This window comes from Lasiodiplodia theobromae (genome assembly GCF_012971845.1).
Source record: "Lasiodiplodia theobromae strain AM2As chromosome Unknown scaffold_21, whole genome shotgun sequence".
NCBI classification, from domain to species: Eukaryota; Fungi; Ascomycota; class Dothideomycetes; order Botryosphaeriales; family Botryosphaeriaceae; genus Lasiodiplodia; species Lasiodiplodia theobromae.
This window is the reverse complement of record NW_023336419.1, coordinates 405,819-433,746: the sequence shown is the minus strand read 5'-3', so window position 1 is coordinate 433,746 and position 27,928 is coordinate 405,819. Positions and strand designations below refer to the sequence as shown.

Sequence of the window (27,928 nt, the reverse complement as noted above, 5' to 3'; positions counted from 1 at the left end):
TCCAACCGCCGTGACCGCCAGCCATCGCGCCCCCGCGAGTCAGGCTGAAGGGAGCCCGATTTAGCCGCCTTGATACGGCACTTGGCTGGTGTCCTGACTGTTGCAAACCACCTACTATGAAGCTCACATCTCGATGGCTCACACTAATCTCGCTTCTCGTTGCTGGCTCGCGCACGTTTGCCGCCGATGATGTACCGCGGTGCAGGCCATGGGAAGTGGACACCAAGCCTCGAGTTTTCATTCTATCGGACATTTGCAACGAACCGGATGACGCGCAATCCATGGTTCGACTGCTCACGCATTCCGACCAGTACGACATCCAGGGACTAGTAGCTACCACAAGCTATTGGTTGAACGATACCACCGCCCCGGACGAAATAGACAAGATTGTGCGAAGCTACGGTTTGGTTCTGGACAACCTTCAAGTCCACGGCCACGGACAATACCCAACCGAGCAGCATCTACTCTCCATCATCAAGAGTGGGCCGAGGAGCTATGGCTTGGCAGCTGTAGATGCTGTCGACGCTGGCGAGCAGATTTCGGAGGGTGCACAACTGCTCATCGATGCCGTCGACGCTTCCGGAGAGCCGCTCTACATTCAAGTATGGGGAGGAGCCAACACCATCGCCGAAGCTTTGCGGCATGTCCAATTGAAGAGATCGCGCGCTGAGCTTCTACAATTTTGTGAAAAGATGCGTGTCTACGCCATTTCTGATCAAGACAACGCTGGCTCCTGGATCCGCCACGAATTTCCCCAGATCCGGTATATCGCTTCCGTCCATTCGTGGAATGCCTATGGTTTGGCAGCGTGGTCTGGTATATCTGGCGAAAGTTTCTACGGCTTCGATGACGGCGGACCGGACAGCGACTTGACGAGCAACGAGTGGATAAAGACCAACATTCAGTTGGGCGCGCTGGGAGGATCCTATCCAGATGTCATGTTCATCATGGAGGGCGATTCGCCTGCCATGCTTTTCACCATGCAGAATGGGCTCAACGCACCAGAGCATCCTGAATGGGGTGGTTGGGGCGGTCGATACGCACCGACTTACCATGGGAGCAGGCATTTTGCAGACGCAGCTGACCACGTTGTTGGGAAGAGCAGAAAGACGTACATGAGCACTCATGCGACCATCTGGCGGTGGAGACGGGCGTATCAGAACGAATTCGCAGCACGCATGCAATGGACGCTGCACGGTAGCAGAGATACGCGGACGAGTCACCCGCCGGTTGTGGTCGTCAACGGGTCCTGTGGGAGCCAGCCACTCGAGCTGGAGGTTGAAGCAGGCTCATCGGTCGTGCTGGACGCGACAGAGTCCTACGATCCAGACTCGGGGAAGAGCGCAGCTCTGAACTTTTCGTGGTGGATGTATGGCGAGATCACGGCGACGCAGTGGCAGGTCCGGTGGGAGGTGTCCGAGCTGGCGATCCGCCGCGTCCAAGCAATTCCCGGTGGGAGCAAGGTTGTTGCTGAGGTTCCATCGGCCGACAAGAGCTGCAGAGCACCGAAGGCTCTGCACATGGCTGACGACGTGAAGCCTACGTGCCAGGCCTACCATGTCATTTTGGAAGTTTCCGGGCCGGGGACCCCACCGATGACAAGGTATCGCCGCGTGATTCTGAAAGTCAAACTGCCAGAGGAGACCAACATTCATGACTCCCCAGCACACGAAGAGCTTTGAAGCACGATACCAATGAACATATCTGGAAACCGATACAGGGTCATCCGGAATTTTTTTGGTGTTGCAAAGAATTTCGGGACAAGCAAGCGCCGGCACAGTCCACATACACTACCGGCTACACCATGCCGGTGCATTCATCCGCCCCAGGCTACGGTCTGGAGACGGGCCACTGCAACTGCCGACTGGCGCCTCATCCTCACTCGACGCTCCAGTTTTTTCTCCGCAGCGGAGGGAATCTGGTTTGGCGGCGGAACTGCCGGATGGGGAAGGCGCTGCCACCGGTTACTTTTCTCGGCGGCAAAATTGATCAACCCCTCCTTCGCGCCTGGTCTGTGCGGGTCATGACGCACTAGCCCTTAGGATAAATGCGGCTGCCCCACCGGTTCAGGTCGCGTCAGGCGCGGCGGGGAAGGCGCGAGTGGATAGGCTTGCCATTTTGCCTGAATGCGCCGCGGCGGGGCTGTTCGAGAAGACTCTGTTGGCGCGTGGACCTGTCGTGAAGAAAGGCCGGTTGACGTCTGCGAGGCGCGGCGTGACCTGACGGCGCTGTTTAACAACAAAATTTCCCCGCGACCTCGTCCAGCAACTCTACACCTCTTTCTCTCCACTACACACAAGTTCACCCCTCAATTCAACCACAATGGGTCAGGAGACTATCACTTTGGCCTCTGGCAAGCAGATGCCGCTGGTCGGCTTCGGTCTGTGGAAGGTCCCCAAGGATACTTGCGCCGAGACCGTCTACAACGTACGCTACCCCGCCACGCCGCATTGGAAGCCCATCTGCTCACTCGCTTCGAACAGGCTATCAAGACCGGCTACAGGCTGTTCGATGGCGCCTACGACTACCAGAACGAGAAGGAGGCCGGTGAGGGTATCCGGAGGGCCATCAGCGAGGGTCTGGTGAAGCGCGAGGACATCTTCGTCACCACCAAGCTCTGGAACAACTACCACCGCAAGGACATTGCCATCGACATGATGCGCAAGCAGAACGAGGTCTGGGGTCTGGGCTACATCGACCTCTTCCTCATTCACTTCCCCGTCCCGCTCAAGTACATTGAGCCCGAGAAGCGCCCCTACCCCGTGAGTAGAATTGCGTCGCTTGAACTCGGAGCGCACCGCTGACAGATGCAGGGCTGGTGGATGGACGAGGCCGGCACCATTGAGCCCGACAGGGTTCCCGCCCGCGAGACCTGGGAGGCTCTCGAGCAGATCGTCGACGAGGGCATTGCGAAGAGCATCGGCGTCAGCAACTTCTCCGCCCAGCTCATCCTCGACCTTCTGACCTACAACCGTCACCCTCTCTCGTCTCTGCAGATCGAGCACCACCCCTACCTGGTTCAGCCTGAGCTCATCAAGCTCGTCCAGGAGCACAAGATTGCCGTCACTGCCTACTCCAGCTTCGGTCCCCAGAGCTTCCTGGAGCTGAAGATGCAGCGTGCTGAGGACGCCCCTCTTCTCTTCGACCACGATGTCATCAAGAGCATCGCCTCCAAGCACAACGTGACCCCCGCCCAGGTTCTGCTCCGCTGGTCCACCCAGCGCGGCATTGCCGTCATTCCCAAGTCCAACAGCAAGGACCGTCTCAAGCAGAACCTCGAGGTCAACGGCTTCGACCTGACCAACGACGAGATTGAGAGCATCTCTGCCATCAACAAGAACCTGAGGTTCAACGACCCCGGCTACTACCTCGACAAGCCGCTCAGGATTTTCGCTTAAGCGCATGAGTGCGAACGAAAAAGAAAGTAGAATAACGATATAATGATAGACGGAAGGTTATACCAGCAATGATATACTTTTCTCAACTTCGCCTTGACTGTCTGAATTCACAATAAGCGGCGTGAGTTGACATGCGTCTACGCCACCCGCATAGGTTGTGTGGAGAAAGTCCATCACAGCAGAAAATTCAAGCTTCCTGAACAAGCTACTTCGACTGTGGCCTTTGCGTCTTGCCGCCTGGGATGGCTTTCGGTCCGCCCCTCGCTACCTCCGGCTCGGTAATCAGCCGCCCTTCCGCTGGACGCCACATGGGTCCCTGTCAGTATACAATAGCCAATGATGGTTGCCAATGGTACCAGAACCTAGAAGTTCCCTGCAGTTTCTCGCATTTATTACCAGATCAGCACGATCGGCCTTCGAGAGCAAAATATTTATAGTTCCGAGGCCAGGCCCGATTCGGCTTGCAGTATACGTGTGCTTGAACGAGCTTGCTAGAGATATTACTCTACATGCATAGGTACCAACATAATTCAAGCAGGCTTTGTCAATGTCTGGGTTTGCTAACTTATACCTACTCAAAGCAGTAGTTCAACTGCAGTGGCATAATGGATTCCCCTTTTCTGAAATGGGAAGACCACATCCCGAACCTCATGAGAGAGATACACCCTTACAGTCTATACAAATGCCCGGATGGCCCGGGCCATCGGCGGATAGCATCTACTCTCCGGTGCCGAGATAAACAGGCTTGAAGATCAAAGGATCGCCCATGTCCCGTCTCCCGAACCCCGCCGTTAGGTAGATCCGACAATGAACAACTTACAGTTCGTTGAGCTAAGCCACCTTCCGTTGATGGTATTTGGGCATGCTGCCGACCGCTTCGTCAGTCGTACTTCCGCAACCTCCACCTCATCCACTTTCCGGTTCTAACCGGCCGTAAGCGGGAGCCAACCGAAAGGGGCAAGAGGGCTTCCGGAAAATCAACCAGCCGTGCGTTCTTTCCGCCGGTTTCCGGCGTTCAGCGTACGTCTCCTCCTCAAGCACCTTTTTCACCGCAACGGACATTTGGCCCCTTTTGAGGATGGCTGAGCGGTCGCAACCTCGGCGGCGCGGGTACCGCAGGAATTACCAGGCTTGTGAAGCCTGCAAGAAGCAGAAGGGACGATGTGACCTGGGCTCACCCGACAACCCGCAGCCGCCGTGCACCCGTTGCCGTCGGGCCAGGAAAGAGTGTATCTTCGGCCCGAGCCGGTTCAGCTCGCGAGGCAACAATACGAGCACTGGCACCAGCCCTGCTGATGAAACAACCGGTATGCAGTTTGAGGCTCTCGATCTGAAATGTCTCAGCACATCTAATCCATTGTGCTAGGATCAAACAATGCAGCCCTTCCAAATATCCCAAGCTTGTCCTCAGGCACTCGCGAACATGCTTGGACAGCCGATGGAGTATCGCCTGCCAGCAGCTCGTCTGCTCGCAACAACGTCTTTCAACCAGGTTTTCTTCCGGCCTCCAGCAGCGGAAGTACAAATCAGGAAAGCGTGACGTCACAGCCATCTAATCAGGACGAGGGAAATATCCGTGATCATCTGATGAGCGCTACGCTCAGGAACCCAACCGAGGCCATGAGGCTGCTGTCCCATACTGCAAGAATGACCAATCGGCAATCGCTGGAAAGACCGTATTACACGACACCGAGCGACAAGAGGCCTGATGACGGCGACCTCTATTGCCACGACATGGAGTATGAATCCGAGTATCGTCGCAGATATCGAGCAAACGAATTCCCAGAACGTCTGGATGACAACCCTCGAGGCGATGATCAAACATTTTCAACTTGGATGCATTTCCGAATGTGTAAAGACAAGGTCATCAGCCCGAATGAAGCGCTGTTCCTAATCAACTAGTGAGTCACGCCGGGACCACTTCCACAACCTGATATTGAGAACATCACAGTTTCTTTGAGCACATGAATCCGATGAGGCCGATTGTCTCCGACTATTATCACGACCCAAAAAATCATTTGGAACTCCTCAGGGAGGAGCCGACACTAGCATGCACAATCATTGCCACCGCCGCCAGATACACTCGATTACCAGGGCATGGTGCCCTGACACGAGGCCATTTACTCCACAACAGTCTACTTCGCCATGTCCAAGCGTGCACCCAGCGAATCATCTGGGGCTTTGGAGAAGAGGAGATGGGCATTGGTAGAACCATTGGCTTCATCGAGAGCCTTTTGATTTTTGTGTGTTGGGTAAGATGTTGCCCCAAAAAAGGCATTGCACTCAAACTGACGTTACCCTCAGCACCCCAGGGCTCTGCAAATGCTGGTAGAGTCCAGCGAGCTAGCACCGCCGACCGACTTTGACACTGAAGCTCATGGCAAACATTTCTTTGAGAAAAGCATCCAAGGCAAGTGCAAAGTATTCCTCTGAAGCCGGTAGACTGACATGTCACAGGTGTACACGCACACGTCATCATAAGAATAACTAGGCAGTCTAACCGAATGGTTTGGTATGTGTATCCTCGGCCTGTTGCCGGGCGTGTATGACTGATTTCTGTGCAGGATGCTCATTGGTCTTGCCTCAACAATCGCTCACGAGATTGGATTGTGGGACGCAGACAGCATACCCAGTCGAATTACCACTGAAAATGATGAACGCAAGCTTCGAGTAAAGAAACACCTCCTCCTCGAATGCGTTGAGGCTCATTTCCGGCTTGGAAAAGCTGCCACGATGCAACAACCATTCGGCCTCTCCTTCGAAGTACAGCCACCAAATACTGTGATCGAACTCGACGAAAAGCGAAAGTGTCTCCACCGATGCTTGGACTGCGGTATCGAGTGTTCACAGCTTGTGCATATGGCGACAACCGCCCTATACCAAAGCCCCGCGCAGACGAAGGCTATGATCACATCGAAGAAATACCTCAGTGCCGTCATGCATTATGACACCTTACTCAGGAGCTGGCACGAAAGTGCAAGCAGCATTCCTTGTGAGTCTCATCAACACACCTTGGGCTGTAAGACATTCTGACGTATATCAGCGGTTCTCCCGGCCTTGACAGCTCAAGCCCAAATCATGTACCACGCCGCTCGCTCTTACATCCATCTCATTGGCATACAAGCAATCATGGAGAGATCACTCTCGTTCTCATACTCAAACATTCAGTCCGATCGTTCTAGAGTATTCGATGAACAGGGCATGGCGGAAGTCATGCGGTTGCCGGAGACTGCGCGAGATCTGGAATTGATCAAAGTGGTAAGAACTCACCAACGCTTCCATTAGCTTTGGGAAACATGCTAATTTTGGTTCGGGAAGATTGCCACTGGATGTCGTCAAGGCATGGAAAATGTAATCAAGTTGCACGAGGTGGATGCTTTCAGGAACACAACAGAACAAGTGCGCGCAAATGTCATTTCCATTGTCATTTGTGCCTTGAAGGTGAGCTACATTGATGATTGACTCCAGGTAGTGTATGTGTTAGAATGCTGACATCGAAAAGGTTGCTAGTCTTAACATAGAACCGAAGCAAGACATGATCCTCCTGCTCAAAAAAGTCGTCCACATAATCGAAGCATCTGCTATAGACGACCTCGACCTCGGTCCTATTTACGCCGAATCTCTGCGTACTCTGATCGCCAAAGTCGAAAATGCACGACCAGTCCGCGCCCCAGCCGGCGGTGAATCCACAGACCAAGGGGAGCAACAACAACATAGTCACTACTCGCCTATTCTTTCACCTGCACAGAACAGCAGTAGCAACGATACTACATCTACCCCGTCCACAGGACCCACCACTGGCTTCACGACAGGAGCATCTTCAAACAACATGACGGCTTCCGCTTCCATGGTACCGATCACAGCGTCATCTTCATCGGCGGATGGGGCCGCTCCATCGTCTTTTGCGTGCGGTACAGGAGGTGGAGAGAGCAGTATGGCTGGCGACTTTGGTGATCCGACAGCGGGGATGGGTACAGAAATGGTGGGCGGTGCGCCGGCGGATTGGAGTCAATGGCTCGCGTTCCAGTTTGACCCATCGTTTTCCGCATTCGAAATGGGTCATTCGTTTGATGCGACATATCCATTCCTTTCTTCCGGGATGGATTGACGATGATGTGTGGAAGAAGGGGGTTATTGAGGGTGAAAGTGGATGAAGATCTATGGTGAGTAGGTAATATTCTTGTTTCCTTTGTATTTTCTTTCGTTGTGCTCTGGATATCCGCATATCACACGGCAGCGTTTTCTCTTTAGGTAGATGGGTTATGCAACACTCAAGCCCCATCAGAGACAACGTCCATGTCCAGGGGGAAAGATGGTGGGATGAGATGTATGAACTCTTACAGTAATGCACGGCTATCATTTGGGTGGCTAATTGGAATAGAGAAAAAGAAATCTCAATCGCTTTATTGCCCGCTCTATCACTTCTACACCAGACGCGCTGACGCATATGCATACAACGAAGAAAAACAGAATACAGAATATCGTCCCCAGCACCATACGCCACGTACATTATAGTCTCGTAGCAATCAACGAAAACATCACAGACGCGCCGGAAGCTTGCTCGGTCTCACACTTACGTCCACCGAGCTTGGTTCCTTCGTTTCACTATCTCCTTCTCAGCCATCGACGTCCACTTTTCCTACTTTCCGATTCTCATGCGCAAACCAAAACTGAACTCACGCTTCTGTAGCCAAAGGTACCTCCACTTCGTCGACAATCTGCACCTTGATGCTGCCTTGGGTAAGGTCCGAGCACAGCTCGAGGGCCTCCTTGGACTTGGCAAGGGGGAAGACGTGCGAGATGAGCGGCTTGACGTCGAGGACTCCGCCGCTAATTGCCGAGATGCCAGCAGGCCAGGTGTCGCGGTAGCGGTTGATGAACTTGAGATTGATCTGCGTTTGGTTAAAAAACCATGTCAGCGAAGTGCTCAGGGGCAACAAGGCTTCGTATTTCCCCTCTTCCGCACCACCACGATTCACAACTCACCTCAGCCAAGCTCATGTGCATGAAGGGCAGGTTGTTCATGATATCCTTGCCGACGCCAATGACGCAGACAGTGCCACCGCGGCGCGCGGCGAAGCCGGCCGTGCAGACACTGCTCTCAACTCCGGTGCACTCGAGCACAGTGTCAGGGGCCAGATACTCACGCTCCTCCTCACTCAGCCCCTCAACCTCGGCGCCTTCTCCCAAGAACAGCCTCCGCACAGCATCGGCGTTCCCACGCGCTCCCAGGGCCGGGTCGACGCGGTATGTGCGGCAGCCAGGCACGTAGCGCTTGGCAAACTCGAGACGGCGCGGCTCGAGGTCAGTGACGACAAGGGGGTTGGCGCCACTGGCGCGGGCAGCGGCGAGAGCGAGCAAGCCGATGGGACCGGCGCCGCACACGAGGGCGGGGCGGCCGAGCGAGAGCGGAGCGGTGGCGATGCCGTGCAGCACGACCGACAACGGCTCCAGCAGGGCGGCCTCGCCGAAGCTGATGGCGGCCGGAAGCTTGTGGCACCAGCGCGCCGGGTGCGTCTTGAAGCGCTGCAGCGTGCCGTCGTAGGGGTATACTCCCGCGAAGGCCACGTCCGAGCACAGATTGTAGCGCCCCGACCGGCAAAGGAAGCAGCTCCCGCACGGCACGCCCGGCTCCAGCGCTACGCGATCACCTGGCCGCAGCGTCGTCACGGTGGGGTGCGCGCGCACGACGATGCCGGCCGCCTCGTGGCCGAGAATGCAGTCGCCGTCGACAGTAAGGGTACCGATGGCACCGCGTTTCCAAAAGTGGATGTCGGAGCTGGAGGGGCAAGTTCGGGAACGTCAGCTCAAAGTTCCCTCTTTCTTTGCAATGGAGATGATTCTAACCCGCAGACTCCTGTTGCCTTGATGTGGATGAGGACTTCGCCGGGCCCTGGCTCGTTGATTGGCGCTTCCTCCATCTTTATGCGGTGGTCGGCCGTGACCTTGAGCGAGGGGTTGCCATATTTCTGGAGTTCCGAGACGCTCGTGCTGCCGGCGTGCGATGCTTTGCCATTGAGCTGCATGCTGTCGCTGTTGTCCAGAATTACGGAGGGCGCCATGACATGCGGCGATGCGGGTGACGGGAGTAAGAAAGGTGTATAGACCAGAAAAGTGACGGGGACGGCTAAAGAGGAGAAAATGGGAAAAGTAGGGGAAAGCTCGGTGTAGAGACCGGCATGAGGAGTTTTGTTATCATCCGTTCAGCCTGGATGGAGCTTACAGAAGGTGTGGCACGGCTTGCCCAGTTGATGCTGAGTCCCCCGCGTCCGTGTGCCGGCTCGAAAAGCGGGTGGAATGTGGGGTAGACGAAAAGGGCATGTCTAAGCACCCGCTCGGCTTGCTCACAACGGCAGTCTGGCGCGCGTCCGACGCACCTGCCACTTCCTGTCTGAGTAGTCGCGCCGCCGTCTTCCCTCGCCCCCCAGCGCCGCGGATTCCAGCATTTGGCCAGCTCAGGAAAATGCACACGCCGAACACCACCAGGGAGGAAGTAAGGAGCGCCTCACTCTCAGGCCCCGCAAAGCCAATGGCTATATTTCAGCACGATCCCCTCGAATCTCAGAAGCCTCTGTCCCCCTGCCTTCCTCCTCGCTGCGTTTTTCTTCTTTCCTGTTTATTTTCTCCGTCTGTCTAGAATATACCCTCCGCAGCAATGGCGGTTACCAACGGCAGCACCGACTACGGCAAGAATGTCGTCGACGGCCTCGTCAACGAGGCAAAGCTCGAGGCCAAGTCTGTCGCAAAGCTGTCGCCCGACCATGACCACGTTCTGAAGTGCTTTCGCCTGTTGATTGCTGACCTTTGCCAGCAATTCGGCGGCGGCCACCCGGGGTAAGTAGCCCTCATCGAAACGGCGCATCCTGAACTGACTGTTTTGCGCAGAGGAGCAATTGGCATGGCGGCCATCGGCATCTCCTTGTGGAAGTACGTCATGCGCTACGCTCCGCATACCCCCGACTTCTTCAACCGCGACCGCTTCGTCCTCTCCAACGGTTTGTTTTCCGCCAGGCGATTCCGAGACAATGCTGACTCTCGGCAGGACACACGTGCCTCTTCCAGTACACGTTCAACCACCTTGTTGGCTACAAGGCCATGACTTTTGACCAGCTCAAATCCTACCACTCGGACCGCGAAGATATGCTTTGCCCCGGCCACCCCGAGATCGAGCACGAAGGTATTGAGGTCACCACCGGTCCTCTCGGACAGGGAGTCGCCAACGCCGTCGGCTTGGCCATGGCCACCAAGAACCTTGCCGCTACCTACAACAAACCCGGCTACGATGTCGTCTCGAACCACACCTGGTGCATGGTTGGCGATGCGTGTTTGCAGGAGGGTGTTGGTCTCGAGGCCATCTCGCTGGCTGGCCACTTGAAGCTGAACAACCTGACCGTCATTTACGACAACAACCAGATCACCTGCGACGGATCTGTGGATCTGACCAACAGCGAGGACGTTAACGCTAAGATGCGCGCCTGCGGCTGGGACGTTATCGACATTGAGGATGGCTGCTTCGATATCGAGGGGATCGTCCAGGCACTGGAGAAGTCAAAGAAGTCCACCGACAAGCCCACCTTCATCAACGTCAGGACCATTATTGGCATCGGCAGTGCTGTTGCCGGCACCGCTGTGGCCCATGGTGCTGCCTTCGGCAAGGATGACGTTGCAAACATGAAGAAGATCTATGGATACAATCCCGAGGAGCACTTTGTCATCACTGACACTGTCCGCGCATTTTTCGCCGAATGCCCCAGCCGTGGAGAGAAGTACGTCCAGGAGTGGAATGCGCTGGTGGATAAGTACAGCGAGGCACACCCCGAACTGGCCAATGAGTTCAAGGCACGGGTTAAGGGCGAGCTTCCTGCCAACTGGAAGGACCTGATTCCGAAGGAGTTCCCGCAGAAGCCTACTGCCTCGCGTGCGTCGTCTGGGCTGGTCTTCAACCCGATCGCCCAGAGCATCAACAACTTCATGGTCGGCACCGCCGATCTCTCGCCCTCCGTCAACATGATTTGGAAGGGCAAGGAGGACTTCCAGCACCCTGAACGCAAGACCGCCTGTGGTATCAACGGTACCTACGCTGGACGCTACATCCACTACGGTGTCCGTGAACACGCCATGTGCGCCATCTCGAACGGCCTCGCCGCTTTTGCTCCCAACACCATCATCCCCGTCACCAGCTCCTTCTTCATGTTCTACTTGTACGCCGCTCCTGCCGTCCGCATGGGTTCTCTGCAGCACCTGCAAGTCATTCACGCCGCCACTCACGACTCCATCGGCATGGGTGAGGACGGACCTACGCACCAGCCCATTGAGCTCCCTGCCCTCTACCGTGCCATGCCCAACCTCCTCTACATCCGTCCCGGTGACAGCGAGGAGGCGGCAGGTGCATGGATCGCCGCCATCGAAGCCAAGAACACATCCTCCATCATTTCGACCTCGCGACACGCCATCCCGCAGCTCAAGCAGACGCGCCGTGACGGCGTCGCCAAGGGCGCCTACGTCTTGGAGGAGGTTGAGGGAGATGCTGACGTGACGCTCATCGGTGTTGGTGCTGAGCTGAGCTTCGCGCTCGATGTTGCGGCCGCTCTCAAGGAGGAGTCGGGCATCAAGGCTCGCGTCGTCTCCTTCCCGTGCCAGCGCCTCTTTGAGCGCCAGGATTCGCAGTACAAGCGCGAGACCCTGAAGAGGCACACTGGCGTGCCCGCCGTCGTCATCGAGCCGTACGCTGCTTTTGGGTGGGAGAGGTACGCCGATGCCGCCATCTGCATGAAGACCTTCGGCAAGAGCTTGCCCGGCAAGCATGCCTATGAGTACTTTGGCTTTGGCAAGAAGACCATGACGACCAAGGTTACGGACTACCTGAAGAGGCTGAAGGAAGATGAGTTCCTGAAGTCCGAGTTTGTTGAGTTGTAAGAGCTTTTGAATGAGGTGTGGCTTTTTGTCGTATATGGCATTTTGAAGAGCGTTTTTGAAATGACTTGGATAGGCGTTTGGGTTTGTAACATTAGACGCAGGATACGATTGCATAGCTGCAGTTCATGCTACACTTGATAGATGATCTCGCTGAACTTATCTCTGACATGTTCAATTTTGCTGGATTATCTGTCGTTGATCGAATGTGGCTGTTCAGGTTGAAGTGTGGTTTGGTAGGTGTATCGCCATTGTGAAGTGGTTGAATGGTACGAATTGGTGAGCTTGCACGCTGCTGCTCCTTCTGAATGAGCCGCCTGATGGTCCGGTTGAATACATGGTGATTTGGAAGAGTGATGGGGTAGAGACTACGGAGTGAAACGCGGCGGTGATAAGCAAACATGATTGGAAGAAGTACGTCGAGGTTCTCGTATGGATGTGCTGATTGACCCGCATTCAAGTAACTCCCCGCTCCAGCGTAGAGACTTCCAAATAGTTTCCCTTGATGTACAGAGGGGTGCTGCAGCCGGATGTGGCCAGCGTGAAGAATAGCAGGGCTCTAGAACATAGCGTAACTATGTCCCAGCTCTGCCTTAGAAAAAACAACATATATGGGTAGTTGAAGCTATCGTCCGGACGAGAATGTCGAATTAAAAATTCTACATACACGTCATTAAATGAGCAAAAAACAAATCTACGCTAGCCATCGGCTGCAAGAGGGGACTGTATGTTGTTTCGACTACTGAAATCTCAGACAAGGAGGAACCGGCCGACTCGGCAGAGTAATTTACTAGCTCGCGATTGCACGCATCCGGATCCTGTACGGCCCAGGGCTTCGCGACACACCCACGGTCTTTGGGGCAGGGGCAGAAGCTCTGCGAAGGACAGAGAGGAACACGGTACTCGAGACGAAGGGATGTGAGCTGCACATAGAGATCCACGTCACAACCGGCCATCCGAGGATACGGCACTCCCGACATCGCTCGACGAAAGCGCTTCGCGAACCGAAAGGTTGAGGTAGCTATCTAGGGAAGCTGCAAGGAAGGTGACACGGCACCTTGGGATATAGACGTCGGGATTGGGCTTTTGATTTAGGTTTTCACCATGGGTTTGCTACATAGTTTGGGGGATTTTTTGCTGTATGCATGCCGCATTCTCTTGGGTTTGAAACGGCCCCGGTGCCTCTATGCAAGATTCAAAGACTCTTGATCTGGATGAGTTTATTCTGTTTCCCAAAAATTCGCTTCGCTCTTTGCGAAGTTCAAGAAATTATTTATACACGGGTTAGGCAGTTTAGGGCCGTCGACGCAACTACAAACATCATGACAATATGTTTCATAAGGTGCAAGGGTGTATGCCTTGGTCTGGGACTGTCGGAAGCAGTTCTGCTCAGCCAGTATAGGTGAGCATAAAGTACACCACCCTCATTGTTCTGGGGGTTCGATAGGTCAAAACGGGTTATTCATCGGCATGATAGGCCAGAATTCAGGTTTTTCATGAAAAAACAACTTCGTACTAGCCGTCGGATGCGGAACCCCCTGTAAAGACTGATGAAAAAATCATCCAGCGGAGGATCCAGAGAGGCTGTTCTTGTTCAGAGAGCTTAGTCAGTGCAAGATCCTGCCGAGGATCTTCCGAAGAAGATCTGATATCGTGAAAAATTCTCCCCGACCCTCCCCAGCCACCACCACCCCCCAGACTTCACCAAAACAAAAAAGATGTGGGAATTGAGCCCAACGCGGGGGTCGAACCCGCAGCCTTGAGATTAAGAGTCTCACGCTCTACCGATTGAGCTAGCCGGGCAGCTGTTGTAAGAAGAAGATCTTACAGCTGGTTGATGAAAGTGACACCATCAACACGGTATATGTACTGCTAGCGTTGCCGCACACACTTCCAGACCATCTACACGTACTGCTAGCATGTTGCTGCTTACCCTGGGTGCGTTGGCACATGATTGTGTTTGTTCGGAAACGTGGAGAGACCGACATGGTATACTTGCCCTCGGCCGAACTGTATGACTCGAATGCTCAATTTTGCTGAGAAAGAGCCTCTTCTTGAGAAGACATTCCTGCTAACGTGTCGAACGGGGTACCGGTCCAGACGGGGTAGTGGGACAACCAATCAAAAAGTGACAATCAGTCGCTTGAGATACCTTCGATGAAGGATCCGAAGAAAATCCACCCGTATGATCATAGCATATCGTTTGGCTGTCCCATTTCCCTGTTCGACACGTTACCTGGCGGTATACTCTTTGGGTCAGAGGATTGGCTCTGCCAAAAATATCATACTGCGTATTTGTTCTCCCGTCTCCACGGCAGGAAAAAGATGACAAGAAACACGTCAGTACTATGTACTTTTAGCGCTGATCTGGTGCTGCTTCCAGCCAGACCAGATTGATACACAGACCGCTTCATCTACGGCGATGATCGAATGCTGAGGACGATCTGGATCAACATTAGGTCCCGTAGTCTCCCGAATACTCGATCAGACGACTACGTACATACATTAGCGCGTGGTCCTTGGACTGAAACTCGGCATTTCACATGCTGGTTCGGCGAAAAGGGATGCTGAGAGCCGCGGTACCTTGGCGGGCGGCAAAGCTCAACAACACGAGCTGCCGCTTGCGGAATCAGGCAAAGAATGGTAAAATGATTTGACAAGGTGCTGCCTCGATCTGCAACCAGCCGACAATGTGCGGGATATCGTTGATGATGTTGGATAAGAAGAAAGGCCAGGTGGACGCACAAACCCCACTTTCAACAAGCCACATTGTCAAACATTCAGCTGCTGGCAGCTCCACATTACTCACTCAAGCACCAATCGCACGGTGGCTTTCAGATGTGGGACGGCTTCCCCGCTATTCGCCAATCGCACAGCATACGCGGATCTGCCACTTAATCGCAAAAGGGTTTCTTCTGCCGATTAGCTGTGTGTTGAGATGCATGATAATGCACGCAGTCATCGGTATTACAAAAATAGCTCAAACTATGAACATGCCGTGTTCTGCAAGAATTTTAGTTGATAATTGCTGGATGCCGTCCCACGACGGGCTGCAATGCATGCAGGAGTGTCGATCCGATCTTTCCAGATGATTGTGGAGGGCGTTCGTTAGCAAATGATATCTTCAAGTCATTCTGAGAGTGTGCAGCTCTGACATTGAGTGAAACCAAGCTGTTTGAGTTCTAACTTCAGATGCAAGGCAGGCCCACTCTGATCTAAATGCATTTGTTCACATATCGTGCATTCATGTCCGGATGGATCCTTTAAGCACCCCTCTATTTACGATACTAATAGAATCGACCTCGTACCAGTTCTTAATAGACAGCTAGAATCTGAAAATATCTCTACTTTTTGATAATGTTGAATGAACTAGTCACAATTTGGCCCGAACGTCAACCAAGTATTTTGTAGGACGTAGAACTGGAAAATCAAGCCGGGAACAAGCAAACTTCCAGTAGATTCCTCGCAAACATGCTAGTAATCAGTCAACTAGGTCTATAAAAGACCGGTGGTTAGCTGAGCACAATCACTATGCGATCTTTTCAATTGTAGACGGCCATTGTAATTACGATTCAAATTTGTCAACAGAATACTTTTCATCGCCGGAGGTTTCACTAACATGTCTATTTGATCCTCGAGATGTACGCGTTTATAGGTTGAAGGTTGAAGATACTTCACATATCGCGAATGAATGCAAGTACAATCCATCAATACCACCACACAAGCATCGGGCTTCTCGATAGACATCAAAAGCACTCTCGGCCGAGAGAAGCGCTCCCATGTCTTAAGAAGCCCCAGCTATTACTCAACCCAGCTACATGGCTCCTGTAAATATCCTCTGCACAGTCGCGTTCGCTGTTACACAACGATGATCAAAAAGCCTATATCTTCTTCCCTTGTGATCGCCCCCAGTCGAAACAAAACCTAAATCTACACATTGCCCAGCATTCTCGAACCATTCCTTCGCACTCCACCAGCATTTATGTCGGCAACGGCGGTACCTGGGCTGACACCAAAGGATACCCCGCCTTTTGCCGCCTCCATCCGGGATCCGGGAGGGACGCGCGCGCGACTCAAACCTCACGATCTCTTACTTTCATCACTTGAAACCATACACGTTCTTCCATGGAGTTTTGTTTAAGACGTCTCAGCGCCGATCAATCTTGGATTCGTCTCGTAAAATCCTCTAATGGCTTTCTTTGAACAATGGAGAAACCGCATCTCTAACCCTTTTCTGACCCCTTCCCAGTAACTTTTTTCTTTCATCCCGAGGCAGCAGCACAACACTGCACCCATAGTCTCTAAGTTCGTCTATTGTGGGATCAATCCTGCAATCTACTGTCCAACTGCCATATCCGACTCATCGCGCAGGTACTCTCCAACTCGCGAAAAGGAATCGACTCGCTTAAGCACGAAAACACCAAGAGGGAGACGCGGCGTGTGGGAGAGAGGATGCCTTTTCGGCGTCGGTCGGTTGCGGTGGTGGCGAAGGAGGTGGAGAGAGAGCTGACGAATGGTGACGAGAGTAAAGGCGGGGTTGGGGTGTTGTTGTGGTGCGCTGGCGGCCTGAGACACCCCCTCATCGACCGACAACTCCTGTTTTCATACCAGACGCCTTGAGAAAAACAAACCTCCCTCCCCTCCGGAGCAAAAGGAAAAAGAAAAACTCGGAAAATAGCAATGCCGACACGACGACGGCACGCACTCATCTACTCATCGCTTCATGCGTCGTTGTCGCTGTCGCTGCCGACAATCATGCCTGCCTTCTTCTCGGTGCCGGGCGCCGGGATGGCGACGGGCGGAACACCGAGGCCGTTCCTGTTGCGGAAGAAGAGGACGCCCTTGCCCTCGCCCTGAGCCTCGGCACTGGGCTCGACCCACTGGCACCAGCGGGCGCTCTTCCACATGGCCTTGAGGAAGCCGACGGGGCCATCCTTGACGTCGGCGCGGTAGTGGCGGCCCATGACGGGCTTGATGGCCTCGCTGGCCTCGTCGGCGTGGTAGAAGGGAATGGTCGACACGTAGTGGTGCAGGACGTGCGTCTCGATGATGCCGTGCAGGATGTGGCGGCCGATGAAGCCAAACTCGCGGTCGATGGTGGCGGCGGCGCCACGCGTAAAGGTCCAGGTGGCGGCGTCGTAGTGGGGCAGCGAGGGGTCGGTGTGCTGGAGGTAGGTAATGGCGACTATAGGGTTTCTCGTCAGCTTATCATTTGTCAGGTCATCAAACGCGTCGAAAACTTACCCAGCCAGTGGTTGACCCAGAGGTACGGCACAATGTACCAGACGAGGAGGTTGGTGAAGCCGAACTTGGAGCCGATCTGGTACAGGACGTAGCCCATGATGGCGAGGCCGAGGTCGCTCAGGAGGATGAGCTTCTCGTCCTTCTTCTCGTACAGAGGACTGCTGGGCATGAAGTGGTTGACGCCGCCGAACCAGCCGTTCTTCTTGCCGACGCCCTTGCCCTCCTTCTGCTTCTCGTGCTGGTTGTGGCCGGTGACGTTGATGAACAGGTACAGCAACCAGCCGGCGAGCTGCTGGCCGATCATGTGGGTGGCGGTAGCGATGGGCGTCTCCTCGGTCAGCTCGTGGAGCTCGTGGACGAACTTGCCGATGCGCGAAGCGTACTCCTCACGCGTCTTGGGCACGAAGACCATATCCCTGGTGAGGTGACCGGTGGCCTTGTGGTGCTTGCCGTGGGAGATCTTCCAGGAGAAGTAGGGGACGAGGAGAGCCGAGTGGCAGATCCAGCCGACGGTGTCGTTCAGCGTCTTGGAGGGAGAGAAGGCCTGGTGGCCGCACTCGTGGGCCAGGACCCAGATGCCGGTACCGAACAGACCCTGGACGACTGTGTACAGAGCCCAGAGAACAGCACGCACCGGGGTCGAGGGGATGTACTCCGGGGTGACATAGTTGTAGAAGACGTAGAAGACGGAGGCGAGGACGATGGCATCGCGGGCGACGTAGCTCAGGGAGCGGATGGCGGAGCGCTCGAAGCAGTGCTTGGGGATGGCGTCGTAGATCTGCTTGATGGTGTAGTCGGGGATCTCGAATTCGTTTCCGTACGTGTCGATGAGCTTGCCGCGGGAGTTCTTGACCTCAGGCTCGACCGAGGCCATCGACGACAGCGAAGTCGACGAGGGCGACTGGGCGGGCGAGTCGTTGGGCGAGACTGCAACCGAGGGAGCGGACGAAGAGGCAGTCGAGGCGGCCGTGACGTTCCTCCGCAGAACAGGGTTCTGAGCCATGGCGGTGGTGGCCATGATGGATGGGTGCAACGAATGGGAAAGAGAAAAAACAGGAATTGGAGGGAAGGTGAGGCTCAAGAGGGAACAAAAGGTGTGAACAGAGTTTGTTGGGCGGAGCGTTGGGACAGAGAGGGCCCGCAACGAGTGGGCAGGAAGCTCCAAGCACTGGTCGGGGTCGAGAAGGCGGGAGTGCGAGGTGTGAAGGGAGGGCAGGGAGGCAATGGCTTAAGAAGAGCTTCACTGGCGAAATTCTGGCGACACCGCCTAGCAGCGGGAGCCGAGGCGCGGCGCGTGTTCGAGATTTCAGGGGTCCAGTTTTCTAGATGGTACATCTGTCTGCCAGACTTTCGGGCATTCTCGCCGCCAACCACGCACCCCAGTTCCCGCGCGACAGCCCGCAGCACAGCTTGTCAGAACCAGCCCGAGCCGGCGCCGCTGAGCTCAGCTCGCCAGGAGCCCATGGCAGCGACACGGCTCTGCCCGCACGAAAACGAATGCCTCTCCGCCGCTGGCTGGGCGATCCCGCTGCGCCAGCCCGCTCCACATGCGCAGCACACAGGCCGCCGAGTTGGACAAGCTGATATGCGCTCGCTCGGAGTGGCTGAAGCAGACCGCCAAAGCGCAGCGTGGGGTATGGCATGCAATGCAGTCGCACATGCACCGCTGCGTGCGTGCCGGTCAGCCCTCAGGGTCTGCATGTGAAAGGCTAGGCGCAGCAAATGGCGGGCTGGGGGCGGTGCACAATGACAGAGCCTCTGCAGCGCGACAGATCGAAGCCAGCTCTGCTGCCGTCGTCCGCGCAGTCGGAGCCGCGATGAGGGCGCTCTGCCTTCGGGTCCGAGCTAGCTTATCGTGGCCACTCCGCGCCCTCGCTTCTGCAGGGCCTGCACCGATCGTCACTGCCCTCAGGTACTTTGTTGAGCGCCCGGGGAACTGCCTCAACAATTCGCGCTTCACATCAGAGTCTCCTTACCTTCACACCATTGCTGCTCTGAATGGCTAAATGCGAGTCAGTGCTCGACAATCACCGTTCGTCCTTGACGCCACTGCCCTTTGTCCAAGCGCCCACGGGGAAACGATGTGCACCAGATTTGCGCAATCTTATCTCCTCCATCTCCGCCCAGACACCGCCCGCCCTCAGTTCGCCTCCGAGGCTGATCAATGGTTGACTAACACTTTTTAGCGGGCGGTCGGCCATGTGGATGCAAGGATCTTCGCCCACCCCGCCGCCGGACCGATGTCCTGGCGGGCGAGTGGCGGCGCAAAGTCCTCCGCGCATTTTTTTCTTACTTTTTTCCCTCCATTCGCCAGCCGGTTTTTCGCCGTGCCAGCTGGCCGAAGATGCCGTGGAAAAGTCGCACCGCTGGCACTGGCGCTCGGGCCGGGTGAGGGGGGGAGGGAGTGGAGGGGCAGCGAAGAGCGCTGGCATCGTGAACTGGCCACTACCACCACCGTGACCGCCGCACAGCACACCTACACGCCACTGCCACGCTGCGCGTAGGGCTTATCGCTCTTTGCCGTTGAGCCGCGTCCGGGAGTGGGTCCCCGTCTTTCTCAATGCTGGGGGTGCACTTGGCCTTGTTCTGAGCTTTCTCCGCAATCGGATGTGTCTGTGAACAACACTTGACTGCTGTGGCACCCATCACGCTACATTCCTACGTGTTGGCCCCATTGGTCTGCATCCGGAATTGCCTTATCCATCCAAGCCAGCCCCGCGCTGCGTCACCGGTAGGAATGGAGCTCATGCAGCTCTGCTGAGGGGAAGTCCTGCACCCGTGAGGCGAAGAATTGTGGGGTTCATCAATCCGCAGCGAGCTCGTCCATTCCGTAGTCAGAGCTCCCAGGTCGTAGCTTTGAGCTCAAGCTCGACGAACACTGTCTAGAGGCGTGAGGCTCTTTTAGAAGTGGCATTGGTGTTTCAGATCTAAGGATTGACACAGTTGATCCCACCCCTGAATCTGCGCTAAGTCGAACATCAAATTTCGAGGGCACATCTCCTGCACTCCGCACTTTCGCTCCTGCTTAGCGCTCATACCCGGCGGGGTAGCGTGAAAACGTCGTACCGGTCTGAAAGGGGAATAGACCCGTCGTAGTGTCGATGACATGAGCAATGCTTACGACGTGTGAGGTGCTGAAGCACATCTCCTGCCATGGTTCGTACCTCAGCTGCATAGCCCTGTTCATTCCTTCCAAGCCATCCAGAAGGAATTTATTGAACCATTCCCGGAGTTTATGAGGCGGGCAAGATGCTCTCCACCTGGCTAGAGTGTCTCCGGAATGGCATTGTATACCCTGTAATTCCTGGGACCTAAACCATTGGGTCAGTTGTAAGACGATATTATTAGCTCTCTAGATATCTGCCCTAACACAAGCTCTTACATTTGCTGAGTCTTCCCTCATGGCTTACTCTAGACTCCCATCCGGGGTTTCATCAACAAAGTGGGGTCATACTTGAAAAAGGGATAATCAAGCACAAGCACACATCCATGTCTAGATTCCATGTTAACATTCACTGCCCGCCATAGATGACGGGGGCGGAATGTGGCGGTTGCGTACCGCCACCTTATGGACTAAACCAAATTCTTACAAGGTGCTACTTTTCGGAGAACGTCTGAAGTAATAAGCTTATCTTGCCCAGAGGCCGGGAGAAGAATTACATAAGCGCTGGGCTTTGTTGGAAGCATTGTGTTCACCACTCACAGTTTTCCCTTCCCTGAGAACGTTGATCCCCAGAAAGCTTAACTCCGGTTCCGGAGTGGCGATAGTGCCGGCTTTGGCCAAGTCTAGTATCCTAACCACTTGGCAAAAGCGGTTCACAAGGGATGTTTGCAGTAAGATATCAACAAAATAACAGAGAGATGTACAATTGACTCTGCATAGAAGCATAATTTGCTTGTAAAGTTTCTACGAAGAATTGTATTTACTGCATGGCCGACGTCGCTCCTGAAAAGTCTGTATCTACGTGGCAAATGTAGTTGGTGAGATATTTGTCTTGTATTGAGAATGTCCGTCCTGATTCATGCGAACCATTGAGCACACAGAACCAGGCTTTGATGCTTCCCTTGCTTTCTCGATTTGTTGAACAGTATGGATATCCGAACTTGTTCTTTGTTTACAAATAATGGCCCATTGACATAACTGCGTCTGAACCATGTACATCGTTATCTTTCATTATCCCAGAACCTTTCCCAATGAAATCCCGCTCCATCGATCATCGATTCTCATCTCTAGATGCAAGAATGCGAACGCCAGATGATGTACCAGGACGCTCAATGCCCTCTAAAACACCGAAATCAAACATGAAAATCCGCTCAAGAAGGTATTTTCCACATCCGAGTGAAAAGAGTTGACCGATTGAAGTGCAAGTCCGGACGAGTTGTTCAGAAATCCTCTGCACAATTGCGCACGGATGGATACAAGCGCCACCCACTGTGCCGTGAGAAATGATGCTCACATACTGTGGTAAAATCCCCATCGCCACGAACTGCGAGGTCCTCAGTTCTCGTTCCAGTTCAGCTTGAAGCGGCCCTCGGCGTTCTTGTATTCCTGCAAGCATTGGATGACCTCTTCAGCAGACAGAGCCTCGACGAGGATGCCGGCGCAGGTAGGCGAGACAAAGCCGCTAGTAACAGCGTTCTTGACCCAGCTGATCAGGCCGTCATAGTAGCCGTCGACGTTGAAGACGACAACACCGCGGTTGTGGATGCCCAGCTGGTTCCACGTCGTCACCTCCATCAGCTCCTCCATCGTGCCATATCCGCCGCTCAGCGCGACGAAGCCGCCGCCAGGCCCGCCTGCAATGACCTCCTGCGCCATCATGCTCTTGCGCGTGTGCATGTCCTTGACGATGGTCGTGCGGCCGTAGATCTTCTCGTCGATGACATTCCTCGGGCCGGGGCCGTTCAGTACCTCGCCATTGTTGTCCGCGCTGCCGTTCTGCTGCTGCTCCTCCATGACCTTCTCGTAGTTCTGTTCCAGCTTGACCAGGGCGGCCGGGATGATGCCATGCACGGCGTCGGGACCGGACAGCGAGACCAGCGTGCGCGCCACCTCGCCCATCAGGCCGACGGTGCCGCCGCCGTAGACCAGGCGCATGTTGTTGGCGTGCAGGGCTTGCGCCAGCGACCGCGCCGCCTCCAGGTGCTTCGGCGACGTTCCGCTGCTGGCGCCGCAGAAGACGCAGATCACTGGCCGCGGGTCGGCTGCCACGGCGCCGTTGAGCTGCGTCGCGGGGACCGGTTGTTCGGGTTGCACGGCGGATGACATGGTTGGTGGTGGCGGGTGGCGGTTTTTGTTTTTTGGTGGTTGGAGAATGGGTTTGAAATTGAGCGGCGGTCTGAAGCCGTCGGTTGGTGGATTTGGATTTTCTGGATTGGAGTCTGGGGTAGGGAGTCAGGAAGAGTACGAGGTTGGGAGAAGAAGGGAGCCACAGACGGCGAATGAGTCACTAATGAAATAGTAGTGAATGTGTGAGATCCACCAAAGGAGAACTAGACGGAAGGGGCGCAGGGGCCAAAGGGATTAGGCAGCTATATATCTACAGAAGGGGCGAGTGGAGGCGTCCATTCAGTCATCAACAAGTCATTTGATGCGTTGGACGCACGTTCACAGCGTCCTAGCGTGCTGCTGTGCTCTTCATCCGTCGGAGGCGGATATGGGCGGCGGGCGATTTGCATCATAGCCGTGGTCGCCGGTGCCTGGCCAATCGGAGTCGATTTTCGCCGGCTAGCCCCCGCGAAGCCTAGACCCTGTCTCCCCGACCGCCTTCGGCGCTGCGTCTGCGCGTCGTGTCGTGTTGCAACTCTGCTCAGCCTACCTTCTTCCCCACCCTACAGCGCTTCACTTTTCCGGAAGCACTTGTTGCGAGACGAGCCCAGGCACACTCGTCAAGATGCCCGAAGAACGGAGGGAAGAACAACAGAGCGTGCGTTCCTTGCTCGCGTTTAGAGACCGAAAGCTGACCCGTATCCACTTCCAGTTCTTCCGCACTGCGGCGCAGAGTGTTGGCATTTTTCTGCTCATTCAATTTGCCACGAAGCAGTTCTTCGGCGGAGGCACGCAATCGCAGCCATCGACTGCCAACGTCCCCGGCGCCAATGCCCCGGTTCCTGACTTTGCCAACCGGCCCCACGGCCTCGCCCCGGACGCCCAGTACAATGCCATTCCGCAAAACATTGCGCCTATCTGGGCCCCCGGTACCGAGCTCGACCTGAACATCTACGTCTCGCCGTCCATCGTCGTGCCGTCGCTGAAGTCGATGCCTGCCGACTCGCTGGTTGTGGACGAGAGGAAATTCGCCTATGGTGACTTCCAGGACAAGCGTGAGATCGACACGACGATCAAGGTGCCGAAGGAGGCCCAGGCTGGTGGTCCCATCTGGGCGCACTTCTTCGTTGGCCAGGCTGGCAAGGAACTGGACCCTGCCTCTCCGAGCTACGATCCCTCCAATGCCTACCATTTCGCCTACCCCCTGACTCAGCGCCTGCCCAAGAAGAAGGTCAAGAAGACGAAGAACTTGCTGGGTGGTGGTGACGATGAAGAGACTGAACCGGAGCCCGAGTTTGAGCAGCCTGGCCAGCTCGTGAACTACTACCACCCCAACTTCACCATGTCGTTCATCCCAGATTCTGGCGTGCAAAAGTACCCTCAGCTCCACCCGGCGCTGCGCAGCTACATTCAGCTTGAAGCCACGGGAGCTAGGGATGCTTCCGGTCAGAACGGGTGGTACTATCCCATTCTGTTTGTCAACACCTTCTGGCAGCTGAAGGACCACATGATGGAACTGAACTCTACTACCACCGAGATTCCTTTGCATGTTACCCTGAACCAGCAGAAGAGCTGGATCTACACCATCCTCGCCAGCGTTGATGCCAATGTCAAAGCTAACCAGGCAAACGCAGCTGCCAATCCTGGACAGATGACTGCCGGCGGCTCCGGAGAGGAGTTTGAGGACTTTAAGCGTATCCTGATTGACAGCAACGCCTACCTGCTTGCTACGACCGGTGTTGTTTCTATCCTTCACATGATCTTTGAGATGCTTGCATTCAAGAACGACGTCTCTCACTGGCGCTCGAAGAAGGATAACGTCGGCACTTCGGTCCGCACGATTCTGGCCAACGTCTTCATGCAGACGGTTATTTTCCTCTACCTGATGGACAACAACGAGAACACGTCGTGGATGATTCTTTTCGGCCAGGGCATGGGCATTCTCATCGAAGCCTGGAAGATTACCAAGACGGTTGATGTCAGGATCGCACCTGCCGGCCCAGGCTCCTTCTTGCCATACAAGATTGAGATCAAGGACAAGCACGAGCTATCTGACAAGGAGAAGGAGACGCAAGAGTATGACCGCATCGCCTTCAAGTATCTGTACTTGGTCGCCATTCCTCTTCTGCTCGCCTACGCCGGCTACTCCCTCGTCTACGAGACGCACAAGTCGTGGTACAGTTTCATCATCGCCACGCTCGTCGGCAGCGTCTACGCGTACGGCTTCCTGATGATGGTGCCGTCGCTGTACATCAACTACCGCCTCAAGTCGGTGGCGCACATGCCGCGCAAGGCCATGATGTACAAGTTCCTGAACACCTTCATCGACGACCTCTTCGCCTTCACCATCAAGATGCCCACGCTGCACCGTCTGGCTACCCTCCGTGACGATGTCATCTTCTTCATCTACCTCTACCAGGCCTGGAAGTACAGGGTCGACTACACCCGTGTCAACGAGTTCGGCCAGGGTGGTGATGATGAAGACGAGCAGGAGAAGGTCGCTGACAAGCCGGCTGATGGCGATAAGAAGGCTATCGAGCAGGCTAAGGAGGTCGAGGCCGAGGCCAAGACCACGGGTGCGGAGAAGGGCGGAAAGGGTAGGAAGAGGAAGTAAAAAGTTCTTCGTAGTTCAATTGGGCAGGATGCTCTAGGCTGGTACAGCCTGATCGTTATTCGACCGAATGATTGAAGCTAAGGGATATATATTGTTAATATAGTACACCATACAAGATGGAGGCAGGGACTGTGTCCTGGCCTTTCAATGGACGCGAATCTTGTAATTTTACAGTGTGTATAGCGTTATCTTCGAGGTTTCTGTGATTTACAAGAGGGCTGATCGGTCCGCCGAACGAAAGAAAGCATGCTGAAAATCAATTGGGCTTGTGTTCTCACGAAGTTGGCGATAGTCATACGTGGAAGGTATGCGCCAGAGCTCACCAGCCACTACGGCGCGCCGCACACACCACAACCACATCCACGCACCGGCTTCCACGCAGCTCTCTCTCAAGCTCTCCCACAACGACCATCCGCAACCCGTCTGGACAACTGCGACCTCCACGCGCCCTCTTCCTACCTCACAACCAAAGCGAAAGACGGAGCGGTCTGCCTCCGGGCGCAACCAAACACCAAACAACCAATCCCACCACATCCATCCACCAACCCGCCCACCACCACAATGCGCCTCTCAACCGCAACCACTGCCACCATCCTGGCCAGCAGCGCCTGGCTCGCCTCCGCCGCCGACCTCACCTTCGTCATCCCGCCCCACCCGGCCGCGCTGCCCGCCGGCGCGTCGTCGCTGCCGTCGTCGACGCACGCCACGCTGCACGCGCGCGGCGCCCCGCTCTCGGCGCCGCTGCGCCGCGACGGCACCTTCGTCTTCGCCGACGTCGCGCCGGGCAGCTACCTGCTCAGCGTGCACGGGCGGGACCACTTGTTCGAGAACTTGAGGGTGGATGTGGAGGAGGCGGTGGATTACGAGGGTAAGGATGGGGAGGAGAAGAAGGGAGCAGCGGGCAAGAAGGTGGAGAAGGTGAGGGCGTGGCAGACGTTTCGGGGGAACGAGTGGGCGAATCGCGGGGAGAAGAGGGGCGAGTCGTCGGCCAAGGGCGGCGAGATGCTGGCGGAGGTGCGGGTGCTGGGGAGGAAGGAGTACTATCAGGAGCGGTCCGGGTTCAGCCCGTTGGCGTTCTTGAAGAACCCGATGATCCTGATGGGCGTGTTCAGTTTGGCGTTGATTGTGGGCATGCCGTATCTGATGGATAACAGTGAGTGGATTTCTCATGTTCTTTTCCACTTCCCCGTTCCTGCCTTATTTTCCCCTCTTCTTTCTTCAGCAAGTTTTTTTCTGTTTCACGTTACTAACGTCGTGTGCTGCAGTGGACGAAGAGACTCGTGCCGAGTTCGAGGAGATGCAGAAGAGCAGCCCGCTTGCGCAGAACCCGGCAGCCCAGCTGCAGAACTTCGATCTGGCGTCTTTCTTGGCCGGCAAGACGAACGACCAGCCGCAGCAATCGTCACAGGGTGGTGGAAGCGGCTCCAAGAAGCGCGGCTAGACTTCTCTCTGAAAGAGTGGGGATTTTGCAGACCGACGGACATAGAAAAATCATTGTGGGATACGATGTGGAGTAATGATAAAAGAATTGATGAGAATTGATGTACTGAAAAGGCCCTGGGCCGTTCATTAGGAGTACTAGAAAGTTCATATTCATTTGCGTTCGTAGTTCGACGCCTTACATGCTCCATCAAGTCTAGGATTCTACCATGTACTTTATACGGACAGCATGTACCACCCATGTTCCCCTAGACAGCTACAACCAAGCTTCATTTATTCCACTGCTGCTCCAATGGGCCTCTCGGGTGCCTCTCCACCACTCCTTCCTTCTTGACCACCTCCAGATCAGGCAGCCAATGCGACTTTGTCTCGATATATTGCTCTGTCAAACAAACAAGCACAGCGGCGTTAGCAACGCATTCACATCACGCAGAATTAAGAAAAGCAGCAGCACAATGACCAGAAAGGAGATGGCAGCATTCTCACCTTTGTTCGGCCTCCACTTCACCGTCGCGTCGTCCAGCGTGCCACTGCACACGGCACGGATCTCTTCTAGCAGCGGCGATGTGATGTATAGATTACTGCCGCAGTCGCCGCAGAAGTGTCGGAACACGGGTGTCCCGGAGTCGGTGGCCGCGTCGCGGTAGGCCTTGGGTGTGCCGCTTGTGAGTGTGAATTGCTATGTAGGGGTGTTCTATTAGCCATGCCGTTCGAGGATGCGAAAGTAACGTAAGAGATGTGTTAGCCTTTTCTTTCATAAAGCAAACACAGTCCCACTGTAGCCATTGCTAAGCAAAGGAAAACAAGGCTAACTTACAGGCTCTAGAAAAATACTCGTGGTGACCATGTGCGTTCCGGTGGCTTTCTTGCAGTTTACACAGTGGCAGATGACGCTGTAGATGGGCGTGGCGGAGGCGGCAATGCTGTAGCGGATTGCGCCACAGAGGCAGCCACCGGTTGTGGGTTGGTCGGTCATTGTCGGTTTGTCCCTTTTCTTTTCCTTCCTCTGGGGTTCAAGGAGGTAGAGAAGGCTTGTGGTTGTGATGTGAG

At 55.0% G+C, this 27,928-nt stretch overlaps 10 protein-coding genes across 10 annotated transcripts; 6 read left to right on the top strand and 4 right to left on the bottom strand.

The window, feature by feature from the left end:
- Positions 1-281: 281 nt before the first annotated feature.
- On the top strand, positions 282-1,682 carry LTHEOB_7163 (Cellulose-binding protein; the record flags this gene model as incomplete). The annotated part of the gene is made up of 1 exon (XM_035516499.1): positions 282-1,682. One exon carries the CDS (start codon positions 282-284, stop codon positions 1,680-1,682), a length of 1,401 nt encoding a protein of 466 aa, XP_035371610.1.
- Positions 1,683-2,322: 640 nt separating this feature from the next.
- LTHEOB_7162 (Aldo/keto reductase) lies at positions 2,323-3,398 on the top strand (the record flags this gene model as incomplete). Its single annotated transcript, XM_035516498.1, has 3 exons — positions 2,323-2,427; positions 2,484-2,762; positions 2,814-3,398. 3 exons carry the CDS (start codon positions 2,323-2,325, stop codon positions 3,396-3,398), a joined length of 969 nt encoding a protein of 322 aa, XP_035371609.1.
- A 1,587-nt stretch (positions 3,399-4,985) lies between these two features.
- On the top strand, positions 4,986-7,506 carry LTHEOB_7161 (C6 transcription factor; the record flags this gene model as incomplete). Its single annotated transcript, XM_035516497.1, has 9 exons — positions 4,986-5,299; positions 5,350-5,650; positions 5,711-5,726; positions 5,856-5,910; positions 5,963-6,161; positions 6,249-6,390; positions 6,442-6,656; positions 6,717-6,839; positions 6,901-7,506. The coding sequence occupies 9 exons, from the start codon at positions 4,986-4,988 to the stop codon at positions 7,504-7,506; spliced, it is 1,971 nt and encodes a 656-aa protein (XP_035371608.1).
- A 568-nt stretch (positions 7,507-8,074) lies between these two features.
- LTHEOB_7160 (Sorbitol dehydrogenase) lies at positions 8,075-9,460 on the bottom strand (the record flags this gene model as incomplete). Its single annotated transcript, XM_035516496.1, has 3 exons — positions 8,075-8,290; positions 8,385-9,177; positions 9,246-9,460. The coding sequence occupies 3 exons, from the start codon at positions 9,458-9,460 to the stop codon at positions 8,075-8,077; spliced, it is 1,224 nt and encodes a 407-aa protein (XP_035371607.1).
- Positions 9,461-10,053: 593 nt separating this feature from the next.
- On the top strand, positions 10,054-12,314 carry LTHEOB_7159 (Dihydroxyacetone synthase; the record flags this gene model as incomplete). Its single annotated transcript, XM_035516494.1, has 3 exons — positions 10,054-10,232; positions 10,284-10,393; positions 10,441-12,314. The coding sequence occupies 3 exons, from the start codon at positions 10,054-10,056 to the stop codon at positions 12,312-12,314; spliced, it is 2,163 nt and encodes a 720-aa protein (XP_035371606.1).
- A 4,718-nt stretch (positions 12,315-17,032) lies between these two features.
- Positions 17,033-18,573, bottom strand: LTHEOB_7158 (Delta fatty acid desaturase; the record flags this gene model as incomplete). The annotated part of the gene is made up of 2 exons (XM_035516493.1): positions 17,033-17,496; positions 17,556-18,573. 2 exons carry the CDS (start codon positions 18,571-18,573, stop codon positions 17,033-17,035), a joined length of 1,482 nt encoding a protein of 493 aa, XP_035371605.1.
- A 3,480-nt stretch (positions 18,574-22,053) lies between these two features.
- LTHEOB_7157 (Lysine decarboxylase-like protein) lies at positions 22,054-22,824 on the bottom strand (the record flags this gene model as incomplete). Its single annotated transcript, XM_035516492.1, has 1 exon — positions 22,054-22,824. The coding sequence occupies one exon, from the start codon at positions 22,822-22,824 to the stop codon at positions 22,054-22,056; it is 771 nt and encodes a 256-aa protein (XP_035371604.1).
- A 625-nt stretch (positions 22,825-23,449) lies between these two features.
- On the top strand, positions 23,450-25,438 carry LTHEOB_7156 (Clptm1 domain protein; the record flags this gene model as incomplete). The annotated part of the gene is made up of 2 exons (XM_035516491.1): positions 23,450-23,482; positions 23,537-25,438. The coding sequence occupies 2 exons, from the start codon at positions 23,450-23,452 to the stop codon at positions 25,436-25,438; spliced, it is 1,935 nt and encodes a 644-aa protein (XP_035371603.1).
- A 561-nt stretch (positions 25,439-25,999) lies between these two features.
- On the top strand, positions 26,000-26,879 carry LTHEOB_7155 (uncharacterized protein; the record flags this gene model as incomplete). Its single annotated transcript, XM_035516490.1, has 2 exons — positions 26,000-26,591; positions 26,704-26,879. The coding sequence occupies 2 exons, from the start codon at positions 26,000-26,002 to the stop codon at positions 26,877-26,879; spliced, it is 768 nt and encodes a 255-aa protein (XP_035371602.1).
- A 268-nt stretch (positions 26,880-27,147) lies between these two features.
- Positions 27,148-27,854, bottom strand: LTHEOB_7154 (Glutathione-dependent formaldehyde-activating enzyme; the record flags this gene model as incomplete). The annotated part of the gene is made up of 3 exons (XM_035516489.1): positions 27,148-27,260; positions 27,365-27,557; positions 27,696-27,854. The coding sequence occupies 3 exons, from the start codon at positions 27,852-27,854 to the stop codon at positions 27,148-27,150; spliced, it is 465 nt and encodes a 154-aa protein (XP_035371601.1).
- Positions 27,855-27,928: the final 74 nt, after the last annotated feature.